This window comes from Leptinotarsa decemlineata, unplaced genomic scaffold (genome assembly GCF_025532065.1).
Source record: "Leptinotarsa decemlineata unplaced genomic scaffold, Ldec_3_MD MMD2_tig00001973_RagTag_RagTag, whole genome shotgun sequence".
NCBI lineage: Eukaryota > Metazoa > Arthropoda > Insecta > Coleoptera > Chrysomelidae > Leptinotarsa > Leptinotarsa decemlineata.
This window is the reverse complement of record NW_027412572.1, coordinates 5001-31818: the sequence shown is the minus strand read 5'-3', so window position 1 is coordinate 31818 and position 26818 is coordinate 5001. Positions and strand designations below refer to the sequence as shown.

The following is a 26818-nucleotide window of genomic DNA, read 5'->3' as shown; positions in this document are numbered from 1 at the left end:
CTAACCACTTTTGAGCAAAAGTCTCTTTGAGATATTCACAAGTAGTACGACTGAAATGGGTAGGTGCTCAGTCGTGCATGAACCACATATTTCCTCATACTACTGAAGGTACATTTTCTAGTACACCCGGGGTAAATCTTCGAAAAAATTGCTATACGTCACACCATTCAGACGGGAAGGGGGAGTATATGTGGCTCCCCATGAGGTTGTCACTAATTATTCTTGTCCTGGCATTTATCTGAAATTCCTGCTAAAATCCATTTTCTACAATAACATGATAATTCTCTTAACCCCATAAATGATTATTATGGAAGTTTCTGATAGCATTTCGTGAAAAACTTGCCTTATCTGGGAACAAAACGTCAGATGTGATTGTTTGCAAAAATCAGAAGGAACCACCGACAAAAATGCAATCGCTTAGGTAGAGTGCATGGACCCATTCTATGTGGCATGAATATGGTTAATTTGTATGTAAAAACTTTCAAATACTTTGTTGAACTGTAGAGATAATATCGTAAAGTCAAGCATGTAATTTTTCTGATGGAATCTTACTACGAATATCGTTCTTGATAAATTCAACGGTCTTCTGCAGCATTACATTTGACAAGTCCATAAATTGAAATGCATTTGAGCTAATTCGGCGTTGTTGATACTTATTTGGTTAGGTGGTGTTCCCCCAAAACTATTTTACAATGTATATAAAATTTCTTCTAAAGAAAGTACTATCAGAATATATTCTTTGGACATCTTCTTTGTAGAGGTCTCAATACTGCCCACTCTTTACAGGTTGAAAATGGAAATATGAATCGTAACAGAATTCTCTTAAAACATCCAGTATATGTATTCATGTAGACAATCACATATGACGTATGTCAAAAGAATTAGAGCTATTCACAATTAGAGGGGAATATTTTGGAATGAATTTCAAATTTTAAAAACAGAAACAGATTGATTTACAAAACACCAAGCACTAAAGAAAGCTAATTATAAATATTTAATATTTTTTCCATTATTTTTTCAATTTCCAAGCAAAATGTATGAATACAAGTTAGTCTTCAGTAATTTATATCACGCAGTAACTTTTCGGGGTAAAACTTTCAGTTTGCTCTTTGCTACACTTCAGCAGATTCTCTATTGATTTAGCTTTCTTCATTTTTCCTGTAATTTCAATGTTTATACAGTGTCATCCCCAAAGTATGCACCATACGGGAAACTTATTTATTACAAGTTTTTCGACAAAATGTTATTCCTGATAAAAGTTTGTGCATCACCTAAAACTAAACATGCATCAACAAAATACAGTTAAACACACGTAAGATACGAGGAGCCTCTAAATATTTGATTTTGAGACGAGAATATTTTTATTTTGAAAAATCTCGGAAAATGTTATTCAGAAATCACAGTCAATTTTTTTATTATTATAAAAATTTATTTCCAATATCCTGTTTCATTCTAAATAAAAAACGTCTCTTGGGTTTTTTGCCCAAAATAAACTAGTTCGCAGCAAAAAAGTATTTTAAGAACAACTACAGACATAAATCGTCATAAATGCGAAAATACGAAACCAATCTATCTAGTAAGTCGCTATTAGCGATTGTAACGATTAAATTGGTATAACGCTGTCAGTTTGTGAATTTTTGAAATTGAATTAATACTAATAGTGTGTTGTTCTGTTCTCATTTTATTACTTTAATAATTCACTTGTTATTAAAATGGCATACACAAATGAGGAAATGGCTGATATGCATTACGTTTACGGTCTGTCACAGGGGAATGGGTTAGATTAGAAGCTTCTAGACGATATGCTGAAATGTATCCTCAACGGCAGCATCCTTCACATAGAATATTTACTCGACTTCACCAACGATTACGAGAATATGGTTCATTCGACAAGAGAACGCAGGATTGTGGTCGCCATCGAGAAGTACGAACACCACAGCTTGAGGAAGCAGTACTTAATTTGATTGAAGAACAACCTATTACCAGTTGTAGAACGATTGCTTTCCAGCTTAATGTTGATCATATGACGGTATTTCGAATTTTAAAGAAACAACTCTTACCATCTGCAACAAGTACGGGCACTGTTACCGCGAGGATTTCTGAACCGTCTTGAATTTTGAAATTGGATGCTGGAAATGATTAGAAGAAATTGTGACTTTCTGAAGACGATAGAATTCACAGACGAATGTAGTTTTTCTCGGGACAAGATTATTAATTTTCATAATTACCACATATCGCCTGATGAATACCCTCACGTTATTGTCGAAACTAACCATCAAGAACAGTTTTCTCTCAACGTGTGGCTCGGAGTTATTGAAGATGATTTAATTGGGCCTAATTTTCTACCTCCTCGATTAAATGGTGAGGCATACTTTCAATTTTTAAGAGAAGTGCATACAGTACTGCTGGAGGAAGTTCCTTTGGGCGTCAGAAGGCAGGTACTAACTACAAAATAACAAATCCAGTTCGCATTTATGACGATGTATCTCTGTAGTTGTTTGTAAAATAAATTTTTTGCTGCGAACTGGTTCATTTTAGGCAAAAAATTGAAGAGGCATTTTTTGTTTAGAATGAAACAGACTATCGGAAATAAATTATAAATGGTAAACAAATGATAAGACAAAAAGTTACATTGGAAATAAATTTTAGGGATTGCGTTTTCCAGCCCTTACAACCATGGGTTAAACCAAATAAATTACTGGCTAAGTGTCTTTTTGGTAGTACAAAACGTCAGGTTAATTTTAATATTTTAACTTTTTCAGTGCTTATGAAAAAAATTGTTATAAAAATTTTATGTACCCCCTTTAAGGGGTTGTATCTTAACAAGGGATGATCCAATGAAGTTTCTTTATATGAAAGATCCTATCTATTTTCCGATGAGGAATCACCTCCTTGAATGTTTTACACTTATTCACTTACACCCTGTATAAATTGTGGAAAAGTTCGATGTAACCAGTCCAATGGATGAAGCTATAGCAAAACGTATCTTGAGTATAAATTTTATTGTGAAAATTCTTTAATTATTTTTATAGATAGTTCGTTCAAATTTCGCAACCCAGCAGTTTGAGAAACATTAATTTCAAGTAGAAACTGAGATGAAATTGTTATTACATCAGTTATTGTCAGGTACATATCGATTATAAATTTCAAAAAACTGATAGATCCGTGTGAATTTCTGTAATTTACTTCAATTCTCAACAGTGAATCCTATCTTGCCTACTCACCAAATGTAATCGTCTCAAACAGGGCTTCAGATCAATTTCAGGTATTCTACAGCTGATTTCAAGTTCCTCATACACCCAAACTCCCTGGAAAATCAAATAAGATAGGATCTCGTACGACAAAACAGGACTTATGTGCTCGGGATCTAACTCCAGTTGCGTGGCAAATTTCAAAAAATAAGTAACCAACCAAAAAAAGTGAGAGGTGTCGATTTGAATGTGAATGTTTGTCAACAGGTGGGAGTGCAAGTCATTCACTAATGTACCGTAACATTTCAACAAGAAATCTACTGTAAATTCTTTCAAAATATTGGCGATATCCTCATCTGTTGGCAAGTGATGTAATAGACCTTTCATGTTGATGCTGAAATTGAAATACACTTTCATTATCAAAAAATCTTCAATACAGGGTGCCCCAGAATCAACGCAAGATTCGATTCGAATAAAGAATGCAATTTTGAGTATTTTCATTGTTATTTTTTCAGTGGATTGAAAATTCGAACAGAAAAGATTATTTATGGAATAAGACATTGGCCAAATAACCTCGACACTTTGCCTTCGACTTGTATCGGAATACTCAAATTCAGAAAGAGTCATACACAAAGATTTTTATTTTATTTCGGACCTAAACTATACAAATGTTACATTTAAAAGCAGAAGGCGCTCGTGTTAATAAAAAAATACTTTTTCAAATGAATAAATACATGTACAGTGAGTTCGAATTGTATAAAGGAGGTTACCTCAGCGCCATCTGCCCGCGAATAGATCAGGCAATAATGTCGATAATTCTGGAGTTACAAACAAACATACATACAGGTGAAGTTGATAAAAGCGTGTTAATAAAAAAACATTAGGTGAATTATCCATGTTTCCTTTGGACCAAATATATCATCTCTCGCCAGTGACGGTTAGAATTACAAATCTATCGAACAACTTATGGTAAGAATAAAATTCCAAACATACGGCTTGTTTTCGTAGCTTGAGTGGTCTGAAGTAAATTGATCGTTCAAGTGTATTCTGTCTTAGAAATTTCTCGTGAATAATGCTACTACCTTTTTCACGAACGTTCCACTTCACAGTTTGGAATTTCAATTAATGAAATCTGAAAAATAATTCAGTATGTATTACTTTGAGATAGATATTCAAAAAATATGACAACACGTGAGAAGGTATTAAAAAATACGTGTTTTATTTGTTTGCGGTTTTATCTCTTGAAAATATTTGTATACTTGAACTGTCAAGGATGTCAGCACTGCACAAATGGCGGCAAATTCGAATGATGCGTTAATCCTTGGACGACCGCTAGTATAAATATATTCAACAATAACTCAAAGTTATTTCAATCAATTACTCACATATTGGTTTTTCTCCGTTTCACAAGTTTTTTCCTTCGAAGTTCTTTCTTCTCCAAAGCAGTTGTTGCTCTGTTTTTGTTGGGAGTGAACCTGGTTTTTTGAAAAGTGTGCGGCTTCTGGTGCATCGGCTTCTGGAGAGGCTGATCATCATCATTGCTTGAAGTCGAAATTGATTCTTGATTTTCAACTTGGGTCATATAGCCGCAATCAGAGATTTCACTTTGAGAGGAAGGCCGTATAGATATCTTTTCCCCTTTTGCATTGAGCGTGCCTGAGTGAGAAGTTTCAGAGGGAGGATCGTTAGACTATAAGATGAAACGAATGATTTAGTACATTTCAGTGATGCGTACATCAAACCCTCACCTCCATACTATGCCCCATGGAAGACACTCCACTACTTGTACTTGTTTCAGTTTCAATACTGCTATTTTTTTTCATATCTGCCAAAGACTTACTCCTATTTTGAACGGCCCTCACCATTCCATCTGTACTACATAATGTCCTTTCTGAATTCACAATGGCCTTGAATGAAAGATTAATTGAAACTTTGAACACTATACAGTGTGAAGAAACTCAAGTCGGTACTATTGTTAACTTCTGTATTATTGAAGAAACGTTCTCGGTTGAATCGGAGAACTAGAAATGTGTTTCCGCTAATTGACGTGGTGTTAACAAAAAATCAGTTGAACATCGCATTTTGCATTCACTTCAAAAAATTATTTTTTTTAATGAGACACCCTGTATAAATCTACATTAGTCGATTGACATTTTTCTGAACTTCTGAATTTCATTCTAAAACCAAAAATAAATATATTTCAAAAAACTTAAAAACACGCTATTAAAACATAATTAGTTAAAAATATTTTTTTTAATAAGTTCAAAACAATAATGAACGAAAAATACTAGTATTATCATTATGAAAAAAAGCGACGGGGGCTTGATATACAAAAAAAGTTGGTACAAAGCGCCAAGGCTTTTTTCACAATAATACTACTATTTTTCGTTCATTATTGTTATAAGCTTATTTAAAAAAATATTTTTAACTTTTTAGCTCGATGTTTTTAAAAGCGTGTTTTTTAGTTTCTTAAATTAAATTTTTTTTTAGTTTCATATGCTATAAAAGCGTGTTTTGTAGTCTTCCTAAACTATATTTATTTTATCTAAACTTTGGGATCAATCAGCCGTATGTTGTTTAGAAAAATGACCATTGATATTTTCCGATTCCGGAGAGGGAGCCTGGAAATCAACTATCAAGCCCAAGGCAGCAGGTGGTCAAAGGATGGTTACAAGTAAGGCAGCAGGCGCGCGTGTTAATAAAAAAAATACTTTTTCCAATGAATAAATGTAAAGTAAAGTAAAATGAGTTCAAATTATATCAAGGAGATTGCGTACAGCGCCATCTGCCCGTGAATAGATCAAGCAATAATGTCGATAATTCTGAAGTTCTGTATCAGATCTGTAAAGTAGGGAGGGTGAGTGTAGACTCACAGCACTTAGGCCACATGTGACTCATTGTACATTCTCCTCCTAGGTCATCGTCCATCCTGTCCTTTCTAGGAAGGTGAACAGGTCACTAGGCAGGTGTAGGCCAAGACTCGCCGAACATACACTCTCTTTGGCAACTTGAAGTGTCTCATGGTGGCCTCCGCGAAGGTTTTGGAAGGTGCAGCGATATTACTGTCGTTGCGTGGCTTCTTCAACCTTCTTGGGGTTCCTTCCGTGAAGGTGCACAAGTGAGGTCGCTTTCCTGCCTTTATTTGAGGCGGAGCTCTTGGCACCCGCCGTTGGAAGTGCCTTTGCTGTTGGAGGTGATCTGCTATGTCCAGCCTCATTTCAAGCGGTAGATTGGGGTTGACATTTCTGTTCATCCCCAGCCACCGCCTTAGATTGAGTTGAGCACTTCTGTCCAGCCTCGGGATTGGTTTTTGTTTTTGTTGTTTCTGTTTTTGTGTTGTTTGATTCATGTGTGTTCCCACGAGTAGCAAGGGAAGAGTTGGTCACCTCTGGCAGAGCCCCGCATTACCAGAGATAGGATGATCACAATGAGGTTTCGCCCAGTTCCCCAAGGGGATCGTTTGTGACCGCATATCACCCTGCAAAATTTGGTGTTCAAATCATTGTAGAACTTTGAATACTTTCGAATACATCTTCTTCTCGTTCATAACCGTTTCGGGCTCACTCAAAATTCTTTCTTGTATTTCTCTGAAAAGCTTTAAATCATCAGCAAAGATTAGCTTCGTTGATTGTATCGAAGCGCATATGTCATCTATAAAAAGTCAAAATAACAGCGGTCCCAATTAGATCCTTGGGAAACCCCCGACTGTGCGAAAAATACATCCGAGTTTTTCACCTTCATACTCGACATATAGACTACGATGATTTCAAATACAATCTTAATAAATTTTGTATTTTTGAGAAAATACCATATGCATCCAACTTCAATATTAATTGTTGGTGGGAAACTTTATCGAATGCTTTGCTGAAATCTGTGTATATATATATATATATATATATATATATATATATATATATATATATATCATCATTTACACAAAGAGTTGGATATGAATTGAGTAAATGTGCAGAGATTCGACATAGTTCTCCTCATTTTCATGAAGCCATGTTGAAATTCTGATATCGAATTTCTCACATGTGCATAAATCAAATCAAATAAAATAACTCAAAAAGTTTGGAAAATACACAGATTAGTGCAATCGGCCGATAGTTAGAGATTTGTGATTTATTTCCTGATTTGTGCACCGGACAAATCCGTGATACTTTCCACTCCTCTGAATAAACCTCTTTTTTCAGTATGACGTTAAAGATAATGAGTAAAGGATCCTTTAAAATATTAATATGTTTTTTAACAAGTTGGCAAGGTATATTATCCGGGCCACATGTTAATTTATTTTTGAGTTTAAAGGCTGCATTCAGTATATTTTCTTCCGATATCTCATTGATGATCAATAAATTATTCACTTGAGGATATTTCTTTCATTATAATTATTACAGTCGGTAGAAAAAACACTTTTAAAATGATTCGCAAATGAATTGACAATTGACTGGCTACAAAAAACATTATATCAAGAATTCTTGTTTTATTTTCTTAGACACTAGTTGCTCGGGTAAGTGGTGGCGCAACTCACCAAAGGCCAAGGGTGTTAGTGGCCATCCCTGCTTATTTATTATTATTATTATTGAGAATTTAGTGCTTTCTATTTTGGAATTATAGTATAAAAATAAACGGAGTGTCTCATTTGTGAAAATACATTATTTTAAATAAATCGAAAATCAGATTTGAAAAAATAACGATATAGATAAAACACTTACCTTATTACCACCATTACTATGCATGTTCGTGTAGTTTCCATTATCACTTGAATCAGAAGTGGGATCTGAAGTAATGACCGGAGAAGAATCATCACTTCCTTGTTCGGGGGGAGAGGTGTTGCTCTCGTTATCTTCTGAGCTATCGCTGTACGACGCTTCCAACCAGAGATTGAGAAGCTTCTGAAGATTTCCAACGTGTTGGTCTTTGTACATCAAGGCGATGAGTTGAACCATTGTGACGCCCCAATACATCTTGAATAATTATGGTTAGATAGATGTTATGAAAATATATTCTCACATTGACAATTTCCCAGAAGTCTGATGGTTTGAATCATAATTGAAAATCAAGCATGCTTTACAAAAAATAAAATATAATAATGACGTATCTAGTGTTACCGTTTAATTCAACAAGTACACTTGTCTTGGCAATCTATTTAATCATTTTCATATTAGCTTTTGAAAACAATTAGTTGATTAGAGGAAACTGAGTTTCATTTTAGTGGAATTTATTCAAATGAAGGTAGTAACTTCATGCCAAAAACTTTGACCTAACAATATAATGAGGAGAATTTTTGAGAATTGCTCATATAGGAATTATTATTCTAATTGCTGATTATCATATATCTCCTCCAAGACAAGTAAATATTAAAAGCAGATAGTTGTCGGTTCACAGATAAGTCAAAAACATCTTCAGGTTCTAGTGCAGGTGTTTAAGGTCGCAGGACTGCCTAGGAACCTATACGATTGTATTTCAAGCTGAAATGTATGCTATTGAATTGTGTGGAGACAAATTGGAAGAATCCAACCTCATGCACAAGTCAATAAAAATATTCCCGGACAGTCAAGCGGCGTTGGAAATTATTGGTTCCTGTCGAGCAACGTCTAAATTGGTAGCAAATTGCCGAAAGCGACTCTCCTCAATAGGAAGACTCAACGAATTATCTCTGATCTGAATTCCTGGCCATACTGACCTGGCTGACCTGGTCCGATGAAGCAAGCAGCTTCATCGGACCAGAACCTGTCATTGGCATCGCTTTAGGCTCTGACAAACAAACATTGAACACCTGGAAGGCAAGTAGTTTTATGGACTTTTGGCAGAAACTTTTGGCGCACTCCAACGCGTTTATTCACCTTTTGAAGCTTGATACCAAACAGTTGTTGGACTACCGTATGGATGAACTACGATGTCTAACAGGCCTTCTTACAGGTCGCTGTCATCTGAATCATCATATTCAAAGACTCGGACTGTCGAAAGACAGTGTGTGTCGTCTCTGTTTGGAAAATAATGAAACAGCAGAGCACATACTTTGTGCCTACCCCGCTACGAACCGAACAATTTGTCACTTTTAGACAAATAAGCACTTTCACTTGATATAACGCAAATCAGACATATACCACATGTAAAATTAATATTATCAAATTATACTCCAAATTCCTCAATTATTCAAAATAAGTCAGTATATGAATAATTTTTTCTCAATCAACACAAACATATGTTATCGTTTCAATGATAAATCGTCATTTAAAATTAAAAATAAACAATCTCACCTTCTGCGCGCATGACATCAAATAAATAATGATCTTGTCCAGACTCTGAGTGAAAAGATTCCAAATAATCTGGTTTTGCATGCTGAACGATGAAACGGATCCAATGGAAGTCGGCGATTTGCTTTCGGGAATATGTAAGATATTGCGAAGCAATAACAAACAATTGTTGATGCTGTCACACTGCTCCAGATCTAGTTGGGAATCAGACTCTACCAAATACTTCATGTGATCCACTAATGCCTTGGTATTGCGGCCATCTGTGAAAATCTCCTTGCTGCTTGTGAGGAGTTTATTGAGCTCGAAGACGGTGTGCTTTCCGACTTCTGTGCATGATACGGCTTCGATTGGAAGCAAATACTCTACGGGAATTGTTAGATTCACAAAGATTTTGATAGTGGTGTCGATGATCTTGGTAGCGTCTTTGATTTGGGCATCGTCTCTGACATACAGTAGTAGAGGAATGAGATTTTTCCGGATGTTTTGACCGAAGCCAATCGCTCGGCGGAATGTGCGTAAATTGACATCTTCTGATGTGAGGTTTCTGAGGATTTCTTCTAGTATTGCTGTAAAAATCATATTTGATTCAATCATATTTGATTCAATAGTTATAACTGAGTCTGTTTTGATCCAGGATTTTTTTATCGTGAGTATGAATGCTCCATGCACACAAGAATTACAATAACTCTTGTGAAAAGATTTGAATCGTAATGAATGAATTTTATAAAATAGCAATACTCCACATCGGTAGGTATTTTAGAGAAGGGGTTTCAGATTGGTCTTTGGAGGAATAAACAAAGGTTTGGATTAACATAGGTAGGAGAGATCATAATAGCGGGTAATTCCCAAGATGAGGGATACAAGGAATAATTAAAGAATTAAAAATGTACGGGTTGCTTGAGAAAAGATATTTGGGAATATTGAATTTTATGAGCATAAGTGGATTAGAAAGACCTGTAAATTTAAGACCAACTGGAAAATCCCGATGATGAATAATAAAAAATTGAATAACTTAAACAAGATTAGTTAACAATACATAAAATAAAAATTGTGCCATAAAACAGTCTGTTTTATTATGTGAATTTTAAAGCTGGCAACTCTAGGCTAAATTCTAAAAAATTAAGAATCACTTGAAAAACATAATAATTTCGATGGTCAGATTTTGAGACCGAACACAACATAATAAAGTTTGAGGTCTTAAATTCTATAGTAATACTGAGATGCAAGTATTATAGTAAGTCTCCAACAGAGGGCGAACAGTTGTAAAATTTGTTTCGAAGTAAAGAGAAAATTTGCAGTAATAATTCAGTCTTGATGTTTTGATTTGAAGTTTCATTCAAAATATTAATGGACTAAAAATATTTTTTCAGTGAATAATTTCATTTTTCAAATCAATCTTTTGATTTGATATGTATGTCAAGCACCTTGATTCTAATTTTTCGATTTTTTGAAATATTTGAGTAACTGAATTTTTTAGGTGTACAACTAACGATAAAGTTTTGCTTTCAAATAATCGAATTAGATTTTAAAATGTATCTTCCGTTTCGTTCAAAACTTTTTATGTACTAAATCACGGGTAATTGAAAATATTTAAATATCTAAATATTTCATCTGTATTACTAAATTTCGCTAACACTTATAATTCTTAAAATCCATTTTTTATTTTGATTTTCTTTCTGTTACGTACAGCGCCTTCTGCCCGCGAATAGATCAATCAATAATAAAGTCGATAATTCTACACAGATCCCGAGCTTGGAAGCTACAAGCAAACATACAGATGAACCTAATATAAATCGTGTAAAAAAGACTTCATATTTTTTACAGATATTCTGAAACATAATAATATTATACTCTTCTTAATTTTTCTGTATCTCCTGCATATTATTAGTTTATTTTTATTAATGTAGGTAGATTTTAATCAGTTTCTTACCTAAACAATCATCATTGACTATGAAGGCATCACCATTTTGAACAAATAAGGATGTAAAAATGGTATGTACTGAGTTCGAAGTCACCCATGCCATAATCAGATTAGTATCGAATCAGCAATTCTGAAAAAAATCATTTTAATATTTGATGGCAATTTTTATTTGGATATTCATGATAATAATAATAAATGACCTTCATTATCAAAGAATACATCATATTGACAAAACATGTGTAAATAATCAAACAAAAATATGCACATGAATATACCAAGTCTATAGATGAGTATAAAATTTAAAATATATAATGACAATTGTTTGAAAATGCAGTAACGAAATTGCAGTAACAACATTAGTTACGAATAAAAGTGGTGAAAAACCATAAAGTTTTATTTCTCATTTTTAATGATGATCTCCTATCACGTAATAATGGCTACATCCATCAATTCATTTATTATTATTATCATTAATTGCCAGAACAGCACAAAAAAGAATTAATTTACTGTACTTGCTATTTTATCAAATCAGAAAAAACAATAAATATTCAAATCTTTAGATTTTGATTAAATAGGGGGATACAGAGCTCTGCACATGGATCCATTGCCCAGTAGGTTTATATGCTTTAAAACTCGATAGGGAAGAATTTCAACCGATGATGATGTTATTTATACGATAAACAGCTGATCGGAATCACATGTGAAACATAGGGTAAACTGAATAGACGAATGTGATTTTTGTATGATTCAATGTTCGAATAAAAGTAGTTGTTCCTTAATTATTTTTCTTTCGTGTAATTCAATTTTAATATGGAGTAGTTTTTTCGAGAGGGCTTTTTCTTCCAGTTTGTATATGAAATAACGTCTATGCATGTGCATGATTTACATATCTGTGTAAAAATTTCATTTCTTTCTTCCTTTTGAAGTTTTCCACAATTTTTGTACAAAAATGGAGAAGTAGAAAGCCTTTTTTTTCGAAAAACCTTAATTTCATTTTTTATTCAAATATGAGATCGTAACTGATATTTACTAATTATTATTACATTCGCCTCTGAGAGCTCTGTTTTTCAGTATAAAAGAGAAAAAAAAATAAAAACATTTAGACATTGATTTATCGAAAAAGAAATGTCTCATCATTTAAAAAGTATTTCTGGATATCTCTGATGGCACTTTTTTCGGTAATCTAGCCAAGAATGAAAGTGTACAAGAATAATTTTGAAAAATTTACCGTTTAATCATAGGGATGAGTATGTATCCAATTTCATTGCCAACAAATTTCACACCATATATCACTCCACTCTTCAAACTGCCAAACTAACCGTACCCTGCAAATGCAGAAACTGAAAGGATTCAATGCAACTGACGTCCTTGATCTCTTACAATCACAAAACGTTTACTTTCTTTTACCGTTATAGACCGTTATAATCATATAATTATTGCATTTTATGCAAACAGCAGAATAGCGGTACATTTCTGCAGCCTAACCCTTTAATTTGTTTCATTTACATACTCTGAATGATTACGTAAGATAGGATACCGTTAGAAATTGTTACTGTATTACTATTCGCACCCAGAATCGATAGAAACTCATACTACGTCACAAGAACATACTGAAGTTTACAAATTGATCTACATAATACAATTTTCCGTGAAGGGATGGAATTTTCCAGTGCATTCGCCTGCGTCATACGATATGGGATGGAAATCAAATATTTCCTTTGAGATATTCCATAAAACATTGCCATAATAATCAATGTAATAATAACATATAATATAGTTTTAAAGATCTAAACATACGGACAGGACAGCGGGAACTTACTCTGTTTTATACTATGCACTAATGCTTATCCAAATAAGTGCCTTAAATAAATACATTGTGCATTTAATATAGATCAATGTGGCTATAACAGCATGTAATTTAAATGAATATTTCCGAAGATCAATGGTGAAAACCGCATATCGATATCTATCATGTTTTCTGAATTACAGCATGTTTTTCGAAAATATGCATTTTCGAAAAGTTGCTGTATCTTTTTCCCTGGCAAAAATTTTGTGTTTCTATGAAAACATTTTCAAAGCATTTTCTAAGTAGAATTCAATGGTGATAAACTTAATTTTTCAAATGAGATGTTACATAGTAATTGATGGAAAACTAATTTTTTTCAATTTGACACTCTATATTCGTACATATATATAGCTTCAAATATATTTCAAAATATGTAGCACAATTGATGTTTCGCTAAAGTCATCTTTGAAATACAGAGTTTTTAGGTTTTATCATGTAGACTTTGGACGATGCGGTGATAAAACAGGATGCAAAGCTTCACTGGTAGCTGTCAAATTTTGATTGAGGCAGTAAAGAGGCTCTTCAATTAGTAATTTTTGTTCAATTTTCAAACACATTCACAATGAAGTATAAGAATTATGAAAAATGGGATATGATAGTCTGTTTCATGCAAACCGGGGAAGATGCATAGGCAGCAAGCAATTTGTATCACGAGAGGTATCCAGAGTTGAAGAGAAAATTCCAAAATTATATGAATCAAATAGGGATAAGGAGTTGGAATAAATAATCGTTTTAGGAGTTGTTGAAAATAATCCCAAAATGTCGACGCGAAATTTGAGAATCAACAAGCCTCTAAGTTATAACTTTACTAATTCAAGTTGAACTACTTGATATTGAAACTGTTTATCTTGAGAACAGCTTAAGTTATCACTTGAATTGTATGTATGATGATATGAGGATAATGATTAAATCTTTTATTGTTTATTTTGTGTATATAAATATATTGTAGCTCCCATAAGCCAATTGTTACTTTTGTAGGAATAATAATACTAACATTGTACATACCCAAAATTAGTATAATCATTTTCGAGTCACGTTTCACATAATAAAAGAATATTACTTACTTGCTGTTTAGTTTTTTTATAATACTGTCTACAGTATATGTTTATCGCACACCAAATACTGAGCGTCTATCAGACGAGAAAGGAAGAGCCTGCCTTCCGCTGATGTATGCATGAGCGAAAGGGAAGTCATACAAACGGGCGCCGTTACGCTTTTGGTAACGAAGCGATTTACCCTCCCATAGGAAGTTATCACTTCAAAAACCTACATCAAAATTCGATACGTAGTTTTAAAGCTCTAAGCAAACATAGTGACAGATAGCGGAAGGCAAATTCTTTTATACAATGTAGTGATAATCTAAGAGATATCATGAAAAAATTGAAATATATCATTCCTAATCAACTTTTGAGTACTGTTTCATGTCGCTAATGACCCTGCGATCGATACGATTTATCTATAAATAAAAAAAAGAACAACAGAATGAAAAGGCCTAAAATAAACTTGTAAATAAAATTTTCTATGACGCACAATTTTCTTTTTGTTTTGACTAATACATAATCGAGGATTAATTATCCGTAAGTAATATTCGTTTCAAATCGATGAAAGGTGTCAGCTTGGATATCGAAAACAATACCGTTCTGTGAGTATAATGACAGCTTCTATTATATCGTCACGTTTCCGGAAACGTGAGCGTCTGTGGAATTCTCGTAATAAACAATTTTTAGATTTCGCTTTCCAACCCGATGGAAAGTGCGCAGAGAGAATGAATGGAAATTCCAAAAAACTTTGCCTCTTAATTTGAATATACTTTTTTCAATGATCACCCACTTTTCTCTATTTCAACATCAAGGGTCTTGTTTTTTAGAGGGTGTTTTGTGAAAATTCTGTAATACATTCTTATTTGCGACTGAGTACTGTATCAGAAAACAATAGTTTTCGTTGTTCTAGAAAAATTGAAATGTCTACCTTTTTCCAAAATGAGTGATATATTTGATAGTTCGTACTGGAAACCTGGCGTTCATGCCACTATGTTTGATGGATAAATTAATAAGAAAACAAAAATTTAGGGAGTATCTTCGTAAAGCCTCGACTTTTCGAAAAGAGAAAGATTCAAAATTCATAGTGCTTCCATATTAACCCGAACATTCTAAAAATTGAATATAAGAGTGGCTTTCAAAACTGAACGTACACTTCAACAAGTGTTGGGCAGTCCGAAAGACAAGACGTTGGAAAAAGAAAAGTCTGGGATTCACGAAATAAATAGAGAGAATTGTGATAAGAAATATGATGGTCAAACCAAACGGACTATATTAACTCGCTACAAGGAATATGTTTCACATTTTCGGTTTCATAGACCGGAGAAATCTAGTGTCGCTCAACATGTCATAGAGAACAACCACAGAATGAGTGAGAAATTTTTAAAATTGTTGAGACCGGTACATGACAACAGGTCTCTGGATGCCATCGAAAGCTCGGGAATCAAAAAGCGCGGAATGAGTGCTATGAATAACGACAAAGGTCCTATTTCGGACAGTCTTTTGTTTGGTCTTATACGTAATAATTCTGAATGAAAAAACGATAAAAATTAAAGACGGTCACTAAACATGAAGGAAATATATAATAAATTAGAGGTATCAAAAACAGGTAGCTTAGCATAAGATCAATAACCGATGTAGTTAGGCAATACTAACTGTAATTAGGCCACTAGGATATAAAAACACTAATATAGTAGTAAAATTTGGTCATAATGATCTCCTGAGGACGCTAACTTGGTAAGCGAAACGCGCGTCAAAAGACCGTATTTTTTTTTCTGGTGTTGGAAAAGGTGTTTCCAATAGATGTAATATAGTATGTTCATTGAATCAACTTATCCGTCACAACCTGAGAGTTAGAGCTAAATGGCTTGCTAATTCCAAGGGGTGAAGATCCTTCTGGTCGGTAGCTAAAACTGTTAATTAAAACTTTACAAAATCTACAATTCCACCATTAACACAAGCGGAGGGTTCAATTGCAACAACAGCCATAGAAAAGCAAGTCTATTAGCTAAACAATTTGCGTTCACACCTCAAACTTCACTGTTCAAGAATTCTTAAATTTAGAGAACTGCGTTTATGAGGAATGAACTTCCTGAGAACGTTTTTCCAAATGGATTCAATCTCTTATGAGTGATGTCCTAGGCATTGGCAACTTTATGTTGTTGAATTGCCTTGTCACATAATGGGTTGGTGAAGATTGAAATGTGTTCGAATATTTTTTAATTAAATAAACTGTTCCCATTATAAACATAGGCTCGTTTTTGCAAAACTAAAATATTTTGAACTGGATAGAAATTACATACTCCCCAAGATGGAATTCCATATCTCAAGTGAGATTCCACCAAAGAAAAATAAACAGTCTTAGCTGATGTTAAACCAAGTTCATTTGCGACTACTCTGACTGCATAACATCCAGAGTACATTTTATTACACAAAGCATAATGTTACTATTGGTAATGAGTTCAATTTTGGTAAATAATTCTGAATGCATCTGTCTTTTCATTCTGGGAGTCGATTTTATTCATACCCACAGTTTTATTCAGTAACCACACATGTAATTGTAAAAATGTTCCACCATATCATCCTAAAGATGACTTCATGAAAGTCGAAATGATAGTGGTTATTAGTTATTTGAACTGATCATAACCATTCCCTGCTCCGTTCAACAATAAAAGGGTGGGGGTTACTTATTTACGCACTGTATATATTTATATATTTTTCAAATAAAGATTGTGGAGATCAAATCGTGATGTGTAGTTTATGAAATCACTGTATATAATATAAATCACTCAAAACCAAATCGAGAATATAGAAACTTTTTTTTGTTTGTTGAATACGTAATTTTACTTGTTACAATGATATTGCATTTTTGTCGTTTCTTTTCAGATTTATTGCCGTACTAGCGACCTTCCCGGCTTCGCGCGAGTGTAATGCTGATATGAAATATCACCCACTGAAAGTTCGAGGGCATAGAGAAACAGTAATGAAAAATAAATTCTGTTATATGGACGCCTCTGTTTCCTCTGCGGCTGGCGCCCCAGTTGGAATATTGAAAATTCCTTTCTTATTGCACATCTGCAAATTAAAACCTATATAGAAAATTTCAGCCTACGAAAATGAACCGGTACCGAGAAACAGTGATGAAAAGGTAATTTTCATATATAAACGCGCCCGATTTATCCCCAGTGGGAAAGCCCCAGTTGGAATATTTGGAAATCGTCTCTTATGGCACTTCCACACAATAAAACGAACTTACACACAAAATTTTAGCCTCCAAAAATATAGCGGTACAGAGAAACAGTAATGAAAAAGTAATTTTCATATGTTAACTCGCCCCTATTACCTCCACGGGGGAAGCCCCAGTTGGAATATTTGGAAATCCTTCCTAGTGCTTCAAGAACTAAGAAGCACTCATATTCCAAATTTTAGCTTTCTATTAATTACCACTACGGGGAAACAGAGATGATTTTCGCATTCATAAGTTTACATAATTATTTCACTTTTATTCTGTTCAGAGAATACATGATTTGGGTTCGTCACGACGTGTTTGTTTGTTTTAAATATATAAATGAATGAAGATTTTATTGAAATTGTATAACTCACCTCAAAATTGTATACACACAATTTACATCAAGTCGCATTTGACATCAAATACACGGCTGAAAAAATTACCGAAACACCAAACCCGATATCAAAAAGGTTGGAAATGAATTATCCTTAAAAACATAAACAAAATAAGAACTCAAAATTACAACAAAAACACCGATTGTTCACATTTACGACCATTTAGTGATGAGTCCACGGAGATATTGATGTGAAATGGTTCACAGGATGAAGTTTTCACGTGCGGTGTCAACGTGATTGCGTAAAGACGTAAAATAATTACAGCAATGTGCTTTTGCGACTCGTGCATCCCCCGCGCAAGTGTGAAAAGAAAAAGCTTCTGTTCTGTTTATTACAATGATTTTCTCATCTTCATTGTTACATAATCTATTATCAACATAAAATCTGTATTTGAATAATAAGCTTGGATTTTTTCTTTAAGGGCAAAATAACAGCACAACAGGAAAATCTTCAAGGCGCTCTAAGAGCGGTGCCTATGCGAAAATAGCGATTCACTTTGGATTTGAGTCGCTGGAGATTAAATTAATTTGGAAAATCTTTCTCTAGAATTTATTCCACATAATCGCGATTCTCCAAATGAAAGAGTTCTTGAACAGTGAAGTTCGAGGTGTATTGAGTTGAACCTCAAAACGATGAGCAACTGTGGTCCGTCGCGTATTTCTGATTTGTACCGCTCTTGGTGGAATCAAATGTGTCGTCACTTGAACACCTCCCGTCAAAGTATCTATAGAAGATATTTATTGCTACAGCATTTGTCTGAATTACATACATCGATTAATTATTTGGGGACACCATACCATATTGATGGTATAGGGTTGAGAAAACCAGACTATATCCTCTACCTTAGGTGTGACGGAGGATTTCAACGTATTAAATAATTTTGAACTATTTTTTTTTTGGAAATTACAAACAATTATAATAATACAGGGGTTGATTCCATTTATTTGCATATTCCTCTACAAGAACCCATTTCCATATGTGATGTTCCTCAATAACATAGTTGCCCTTCGTTCATAACGGAAGGTGACAATGAAAATACAATAATAGTTTGAATTGAAGGGGTTATATTTTTAGTAGTGATTAATTTTTGGGAAAGAAAGTTTTTGGCTTTCTACTACTCCATCTTGATACAAAAAAAGGGATGAGGGAATCTTCCAAATTGATTACTTCCTTCCTTTCTTTAGGAGATTCCCTTATCCTTTTTTTTGTATCAAGATGGAGTAGTAGAAAGCCAAAAACTTTCTTTCCCAAAAAACAATGATAGTGTTAATACATGATGGAATCAGAGCCCATGACATATGCAAAACTGAATTGTAACGTTATCTAGATATGTATTCAAAAAATTAATTTTTTTTTACTTCAAATCTCACTTCGAATGGCAGCTGATAATTTATCAGATACTTCACAGTTTTATTACATAAATATGAATTATGAAAATACGTTTAACTTTTTTCTTCCACTTGGGAGTCATGAGTTACGTACCGAAAAGTACGATCAACCAGCCGACTAGGTCTACGACCCGGCCAAGGAGCGCCGACGCTGCAGTATCAAATAGCCGGCATTCCAGGAAAAGCCAACATTATAATTTCTCACCATTTATATTACATTATTAAAAATTCAGTCTTGATGTAACTTTTGTACGAACAACTTGTCCAAACAAAAATATTTCGTCTTTTTAAAAACGGTCTTCGTTCTTTAAAGTACGTAATTCGCGATTCAACATGGTTCTAGTACGGTCACTTACTATCGTAATATCGACTAGTTTCCTGGTGAACCTAACCAGTATAGGTTAAGAAAACAAACAAATAAACAAATAATGAACCAATAAAGAAGTAATAAGTAACAAATAAAAAGTGTTTTTAAAAAGTCTTCGAGCAAAGCTATGATACAATAGATATGTCTGTGGAGACTCATGCTCATCCGTTGACACTCTCCAGTTATTTATATGTCTGGACATTTCTCGTGAAGAGAAATTTATGTCAACTATCCATATTTGGGAACCCCTTGAGAAAGTTGGTATATCACCTTCATTGATCACTACCATGTCCATAGATTGCAGCCATTCTGCGAGATAGGTACCTCTTGCATCTGTCACGACCGAGTTCCACAACATCGATTTGGCATTGAAATCCCCTACCTGCTACTAAGTTATGGGTTTAGAAGCAGGTAGAATTTTAGAAGCAGTTAGAGGCTTACTAGCAGGTAGAGGGTTAGTAGCAGATAGAGGTTAAGTAGCAGGTAAGGGTTTAGTTGCAAGTATGAGGGGGTTTAATAGCAGGTAGGATTTCAGTAGCAGGTAGGGGTTTATTAGCAGGTTACTATCATACCTGATACTTATACCTGGTATCAGGTAATATCATACCTGATACTCATACCGGATATCATACCTGATATCAGTTGATATCATACCTGGTAACAGGTAATATCATACTTGATAATAGGTGCGATATAACCTGATAACAGGTATGATATTACCGGTTATTACCTGTTGTCAGGTATGATATTAAATAATATCAGGTAACATAAGGGTATATCACATTTGATATCAGGTAATATCATACTTGATAACACACCCTATATTTGGTAATATAAGGTAATAGCATACCTGATACTGGGTAATATCATACCCAATAACAGGTAACACCATACCTGTTAACAGATATGCTACCGATGCTACTTGATATTACCTGTTACCAGATATTATAATCTAATATCACCTGTTGCCTGGTATGATATTACATGTTATCCCCTGATGACAGGTATGATGTTACCTGTTATTATCCATGATATTATCCGGTATTGCCTGTGATATTACCTGTTATTATCCGCGAAATAACCTGTAAATACTTGTTATCAGGTGATGACAGTTGTGATATTACCTGTTATTACCCGGTAACAGGTAGGATGTCTCCTGCCAAACCTGGTAACACCTGTTATTACCTGTAACATTACCTGTAACATTGCCAGTTATATCTGTACCATTATCTGTAACATTAACTGTTGATATCGGCACCATTATCTGTAACCTTACCTGTTATTACCTGCAACATTACCTGTACTAGTACCTGCGACATTACCCGTTAGTTCCTGCAATATTACCTGTTATTACATGTAACATAACCGGCAACGTTGTCTGTTATTACCCGCACCATTACCTGTAACATTGCCTGTTATTACCCGCACCATTACTTGTAACGTTACCTGTTATTACATGCACCATTACCTGTTATTACATGTTACTATATGTAACGTTAACTGTTATTACCTGATATCACCTGTGATATTGCCTGTAATATCTGTAATATTATCTATCAATATTATCTGTTAATGTATGTTATTACCTGTTAATACCTGTTAATATACGTTATTACCTCCAATGTTACTTATTAATACAAGTTAACACACGCTATTACATGTTAACACATGTTATTACCTGTTAAACATGCATTGACGTGCCCAAACAGGCTTTAACACGTTAAAACATGTTAATACCTGTTGACACTCGTTTAAACATGTTTAAACTTGTTTGGACGTGTTAATGCATGTTTTAACAGGTAATATCGTGTATTAACGTGTATTAAAAGGTAACTGGAGGTAATAACGTAAATAAACAGGTTTTAACATGTATTAACATGTTTGGACATGTTTAAGCAGACGTTAACAGGTCCAAACATGTTTTAGCAAGTTAAAACATTTTAATACCTGATTAAACACGTTAAAACATGTTTCAACAAGTTTAAACAGGCATTAACATGTTCAAACAGGTTCAAACATGTTTAAACAGGCTCACACATGTTCCAACCTGTTCAAACACGTTGAACGTGTTGGAACCTGCGCGCGAGCTCAGCGCGCACACCTACGAACTACCCCTAACCATCCCTACCTACCTCTAACTACCCCTAACTACTTCCAACTACTCCCAACTACCCATAACTACCCCTAACCACCCCTAACCTAACTAACCCCAACTGCCCCTGACCTAACTACCCCTAACCTAAACCAACCCTAACTATTCCTAACCAACCATATCTACCCCAAACCTAACCTAACCTAACCTAACCTCTAACTATCTCTAACTACCCCTAACCACCCCCCCAACCTAACCAACCCTAACTACCCCTAACCTAACTACCCCTAACATAAATTAACTACCCCTAACCTAACTACCTCTAACCTAACCTAACTGCCCCTAACCTAATTACCTATAACCTAACCTAACCCAACCTAACTACCCCTAACTGCCCCTAACATAACCCAACTGCCCCTAACCACACCAGGTTAGGTTAGGTTAGGTTAGGTTAGGTTAGGTTAGGTTAGGTTAGGTTAGGTTAGGTTAGGTTAGGTTAGGTTAGGTTAGGTTAGGTTAGGTTAGGTTAGGTTAGGTTAGGTTAGGTTAGGTTAGGTTAGGTTAGGTTAGGTTAGGTTAGGTTAGGTTAGGTTAGGTTAGGTTAGGTTAGGTTAGGTTAGGTTAGGTTAGGTTAGGTTAGGTTAGGTTAGGTTAGGTTAGGTTAGGTTAGGTTAGGTTAGGTTAGGTTAGGTTAGGTTAGGTTAGGTTAGGTTAGGTTAGGTTAGGTTAGGTTAGGTTAGGTTAGGTTAGGTTAGGTTAGGTTAGGTTAGGTTAGGTTAGGTTAGGTTAGGTTAGGTTAGGTTAGGTTAGGTTAGGTTAGGTTAGGTTAGGTTAGGTTAGGTTAGGTTAGGTTAGGTTAGGTTAGGTTAGGTTAGGTTAGGTTAGGTTAGGTTAGGTTAGGTTAGGTTAGGTTAGGTTAGGTTAGGTTAGGTTAGGTTAGGTTAGGTTAGGTTAGGTTAGGTTAGGTTAGGTTAGGTTAGGTTAGGTTAGGTTAGGTTAGGTTAGGTTAGGTTAGGTTAGGTTAGGTTAGGTTAGGTTAGGTTAGGTTAGGTTAGGTTAGGTTAGGTTAGGTTAGGTTAGGTTAGGTTAGGTTAGGTTAGGTTAGGTTAGGTTAGGTTAGGTTAGGTTAGGTTAGGTTAGGTTAGGTTAGGTTAGGTTAGGTTAGGTTAGGTTAGGTTAGGTTAGGTTAGGTTAGGTTAGGTTAGGTTAGGTTAGGTTAGGTTAGGTTAGGTTAGGTTAGGTTAGGTTAGGTTAGGTTAGGTTAGGTTAGGTTAGGTTAGGTTAGGTTAGGTTAGGTTAGGTTAGGTTAGGTTAGGTTAGGTTAGGTTAGGTTAGGTTAGGTTAGGTTAGGTTAGGTTAGGTTAGGTTAGGTTAGGTTAGGTTAGGTTAGGTTAGGTTAGGTTAGGTTAGGTTAGGTTAGGTTAGGTTAGGTTAGGTTAGGTTAGGTTAGGTTAGGTTAGGTTAGGTTAGGTTAGGTTAGGTTAGGTTAGGTTAGGTTAGGTTAGGTTAGGTTAGGTTAGGTTAGGTTAGGTTAGGTTAGGTTAGGTTAGGTTAGGTTAGGTTAGGTTAGGTTAGGTTAGGTTAGGTTAGGTTAGGTTAGGTTAGGTTAGGTTAGGTTAGGTTAGGTTAGGTTAGGTTAGGTTAGGTTAGGTTAGGTTAGGTTAGGTTAGGTTAGGTTAGGTTAGGTTAGGTTAGGTTAGGTTAGGTTAGGTTAGGTTAGGTTAGGTTAGGTTAGGTTAGGTTAGGTTAGGTTAGGTTAGGTTAGGTTAGGTTAGGTTAGGTTAGGTTAGGTTAGGTTAGGTTAGGTTAGGTTAGGTTAGGTTAGGTTAGGTTAGGTTAGGTTAGGTTAGGTTAGGTTAGGTTAGGTTAGGTTAGGTTAGGTTAGGTTAGGTTAGGTTAGGTTAGGTTAGGTTAGGTTAGGTTAGGTTAGGTTAGGTTAGGTTAGGTTAGGTTAGGTTAGGTTAGGTTAGGTTAGGTTAGGTTAGGTTAGGTTAGGTTAGGTTAGGTTAGGTTAGGTTAGGTTAGGTTAGGTTAGGTTAGGTTAGGTTAGGTTAGGTTAGGTTAGGTTAGGTTAGGTTAGGTTAGGTTAGGTTAGGTTAGGTTAGGTTAGGTTAGGTTAGGTTAGGTTAGGTTAGGTTAGGTTAGGTTAGGTTAGGTTAGGTTAGGTTAGGTTAGGTTAGGTTAGGTTAGGTTAGGTTAGGTTAGGTTAGGTTAGGTTAGGTTAGGTTAGGTTAGGTTAGGTTAGGTTAGGTTAGGTTAGGTTAGGTTAGGTTAGGTTAGGTTAGGTTAGGTTAGGTTAGGTTAGGTTAGGTTAGGTTAGGTTAGGTTAGGTTAGGTTAGGTTAGGTTAGGTTAGGTTAGGTTAGGTTAGGTTAGGTTAGGTTAGGTTAGGTTAGGTTAGGTTAGGTTAGGTTAGGTTAGGTTAGGTTAGGTTAGGTTAGGTTAGGTTAGGTTAGGTTAGGTTAGGTTAGGTTAGGTTAGGTTAGGTTAGGTTAGGTTAGGTTAGGTTAGGTTAGGTTAGGTTAGGTTAGGTTAGGTTAGGTTAGGTTAGGTTAGGTTAGGTTAGGTTAGGTTAGGTTAGGTTAGGTTAGGTTAGGTTAGGTTAGGTTAGGTTAGGTTAGGTTAGGTTAGGTTAGGTTAGGTTAGGTTAGGTTAGGTTAGGTTAGGTTAGGTTAGGTTAGGTTAGGTTAGGTTAGGTTAGGTTAGGTTAGGTTAGGTTAGGTTAGGTTAGGTTAGGTTAGGTTAGGTTAGGTTAGGTTAGGTTAGGTTAGGTTAGGTTAGGTTAGGTTAGGTTAGGTTAGGTTAGGTTAGGTTAGGTTAGGTTAGGTTAGGTTAGGTTAGGTTAGGTTAGGTTAGGTTAGGTTAGGTTAGGTTAGGTTAGGTTAGGTTAGGTTAGGTTAGGTTAGGTTAGGTTAGGTTAGGTTAGGTTAGGTTAGGTTAGGTTAGGTTAGGTTAGGTTAGGTTAGGTTAGGTTAGGTTAGGTTAGGTTAGGTTAGGTTAGGTTAGGTTAGGTTAGTTAGGTTAGGTTAGGTTAGGTTAGGTTAGGTTAGGTTAGGTTAGGTTAGGTTAGGTTAGGTTAGGTTAGGTTAGGTTAGGTTAGGTTAGGTTAGGTTAGGTTAGGTTAGGTTAGGTTAGGTTAGGTTAGGTTAGGTTAGGTTAGGTTAGGTTAGGTTAGGTTAGGTTAGGTTAGGTTAGGTTAGGTTAGGTTAGGTTAGGTTAGGTTAGGTTAGGTTAGGTTAGGTTAGGTTAGGTTAGGTTAGGTTAGGTTAGGTTAGGTTAGGTTAGGTTAGGTTAGGTTAGGTTAGGTTAGGTTAGGTTAGGTTAGGTTAGGTTAGGTTAGGTTAGGTTAGGTTAGGTTAGGTTAGGTTAGGTTAGGTTAGGTTAGGTTAGGTTAGGTTAGGTTAGGTTAGGTTAGGTTAGGTTAGGTTAGGTTAGGTTAGGTTAGGTTAGGTTAGGTTAGGTTAGGTTAGGTTAGGTTAGGTTAGGTTAGGTTAGGTTAGGTTAGGTTAGGTTAGGTTAGGTTAGGTTAGGTTAGGTTAGGTTAGGTTAGGTTAGGTTAGGTTAGGTTAGGTTAGGTTAGGTTAGGTTAGGTTAGGTTAGGTTAGGTTAGGTTAGGTTAGGTTAGGTTAGGTTAGGTTAGGTTAGGTTAGGTTAGGTTAGGTTAGGTTAGGTTAGGTTAGGTTAGGTTAGGTTAGGTTAGGTTAGGTTAGGTTAGGTTAGGTTAGGTTAGGTTAGGTTAGGTTAGGTTAGGTTAGGTTAGGTTAGGTTAGGTTAGGTTAGGTTAGGTTAGGTTAGGTTAGGTTAGGTTAGGTTAGGTTAGGTTAGGTTAGGTTAGGTTAGGTTAGGTTAGGTTAGGTTAGGTTAGGTTAGGTTAGGTTAGGTTAGGTTAGGTTAGGTTAGGTTAGGTTAGGTTAGGTTAGGTTAGGTTAGGTTAGGTTAGGTTAGGTTAGGTTAGGTTAGGTTAGGTTAGGTTAGGTTAGGTTAGGTTAGGTTAGGTTAGGTTAGGTTAGGTTAGGTTAGGTTAGGTTAGGTTAGGTTAGGTTAGGTTAGGTTAGGTTAGGTTAGGTTAGGTTAGGTTAGGTTAGGTTAGGTTAGGTTAGGTTAGGTTAGGTTAGGTTAGGTTAGGTTAGGTTAGGTTAGGTTAGGTTAGGTTAGGTTAGGTTAGGTTAGGTTAGGTTAGGTTAGGTTAGGTTAGGTTAGGTTAGGTTAGGTTAGGTTAGGTTAGGTTAGGTTAGGTTAGGTTAGGTTAGGTTAGGTTAGGTTAGGTTAGGTTAGGTTAGGTTAGGTTAGGTTAGGTTAGGTTAGGTTAGGTTAGGTTAGGTTAGGTTAGGTTAGGTTAGGTTAGGTTAGGTTAGGTTAGGTTAGGTTAGGTTAGGTTAGGTTAGGTTAGGTTAGGTTAGGTTAGGTTAGGTTAGGTTAGGTTAGGTTAGGTTAGGTTAGGTTAGGTTAGGTTAGGTTAGGTTAGGTTAGGTTAGGTTAGGTTAGGTTAGGTTAGGTTAGGTTAGGTTAGGTTAGGTTAGGTTAGGTTAGGTTAGGTTAGGTTAGGTTAGGTTAGGTTAGGTTAGGTTAGGTTAGGTTAGGTTAGGTTAGGTTAGGTTAGGTTAGGTTAGGTTAGGTTAGGTTAGGTTAGGTTAGGTTAGGTTAGGTTAGGTTAGGTTAGGTTAGGTTAGGTTAGGTTAGGTTAGGTTAGGTTAGGTTAGGTTAGGTTAGGTTAGGTTAGGTTAGGTTAGGTTAGGTTAGGTTAGGTTAGGTTAGGTTAGGTTAGGTTAGGTTAGGTTAGGTTAGGTTAGGTTAGGTTAGGTTAGGTTAGGTTAGGTTAGGTTAGGTTAGGTTAGGTTAGGTTAGGTTAGGTTAGGTTAGGTTAGGTTAGGTTAGGTTAGGTTAGGTTAGGTTAGGTTAGGTTAGGTTAGGTTAGGTTAGGTTAGGTTAGGTTAGGTTAGGTTAGGTTAGGTTAGGTTAGGTTAGGTTAGGTTAGGTTAGGTTAGGTTAGGTTAGGTTAGGTTAGGTTAGGTTAGGTTAGGTTAGGTTAGGTTAGGTTAGGTTAGGTTAGGTTAGGTTAGGTTAGGTTAGGTTAGGTTAGGTTAGGTTAGGTT

At 35.3% G+C, this 26818-nt stretch overlaps 1 protein-coding gene across 3 annotated transcripts in view; it reads right to left on the bottom strand.

The window, feature by feature from the left end:
• tim (timeless) overlaps positions 1-18101 on the bottom strand; it is a 32809-nt gene extending 14708 nt beyond the window's left edge. Inside the window, exons 1-7 of one of the 3 annotated variants that reach the window (XM_074176592.1) lie at positions 17859-18101; positions 11382-11502; positions 9455-10017; positions 7907-8158; positions 4940-5098; positions 4577-4881; positions 3225-3585 (exon numbers count right to left, since the gene is read on the bottom strand). In XM_074176592.1, the coding sequence (XP_074032693.1) occupies positions 3225-3585; positions 4577-4881; positions 4940-5098; positions 7907-8158; positions 9455-10017; positions 11382-11475 (1734 nt within the window). In that variant the 5' untranslated portion in view covers positions 11476-11502; positions 17859-18101. Of the gene's footprint in view, positions 1-3224; positions 3586-4576; positions 4882-4939; positions 5099-7906; positions 8159-9454; positions 10018-11381; positions 11503-12600; positions 12884-17858 lie in introns of those variants that run through there. The other 2 variants (XM_074176593.1, XM_074176591.1) reach the window with 2 other exon arrangements.
• Positions 18102-26818: the final 8717 nt, after the last annotated feature.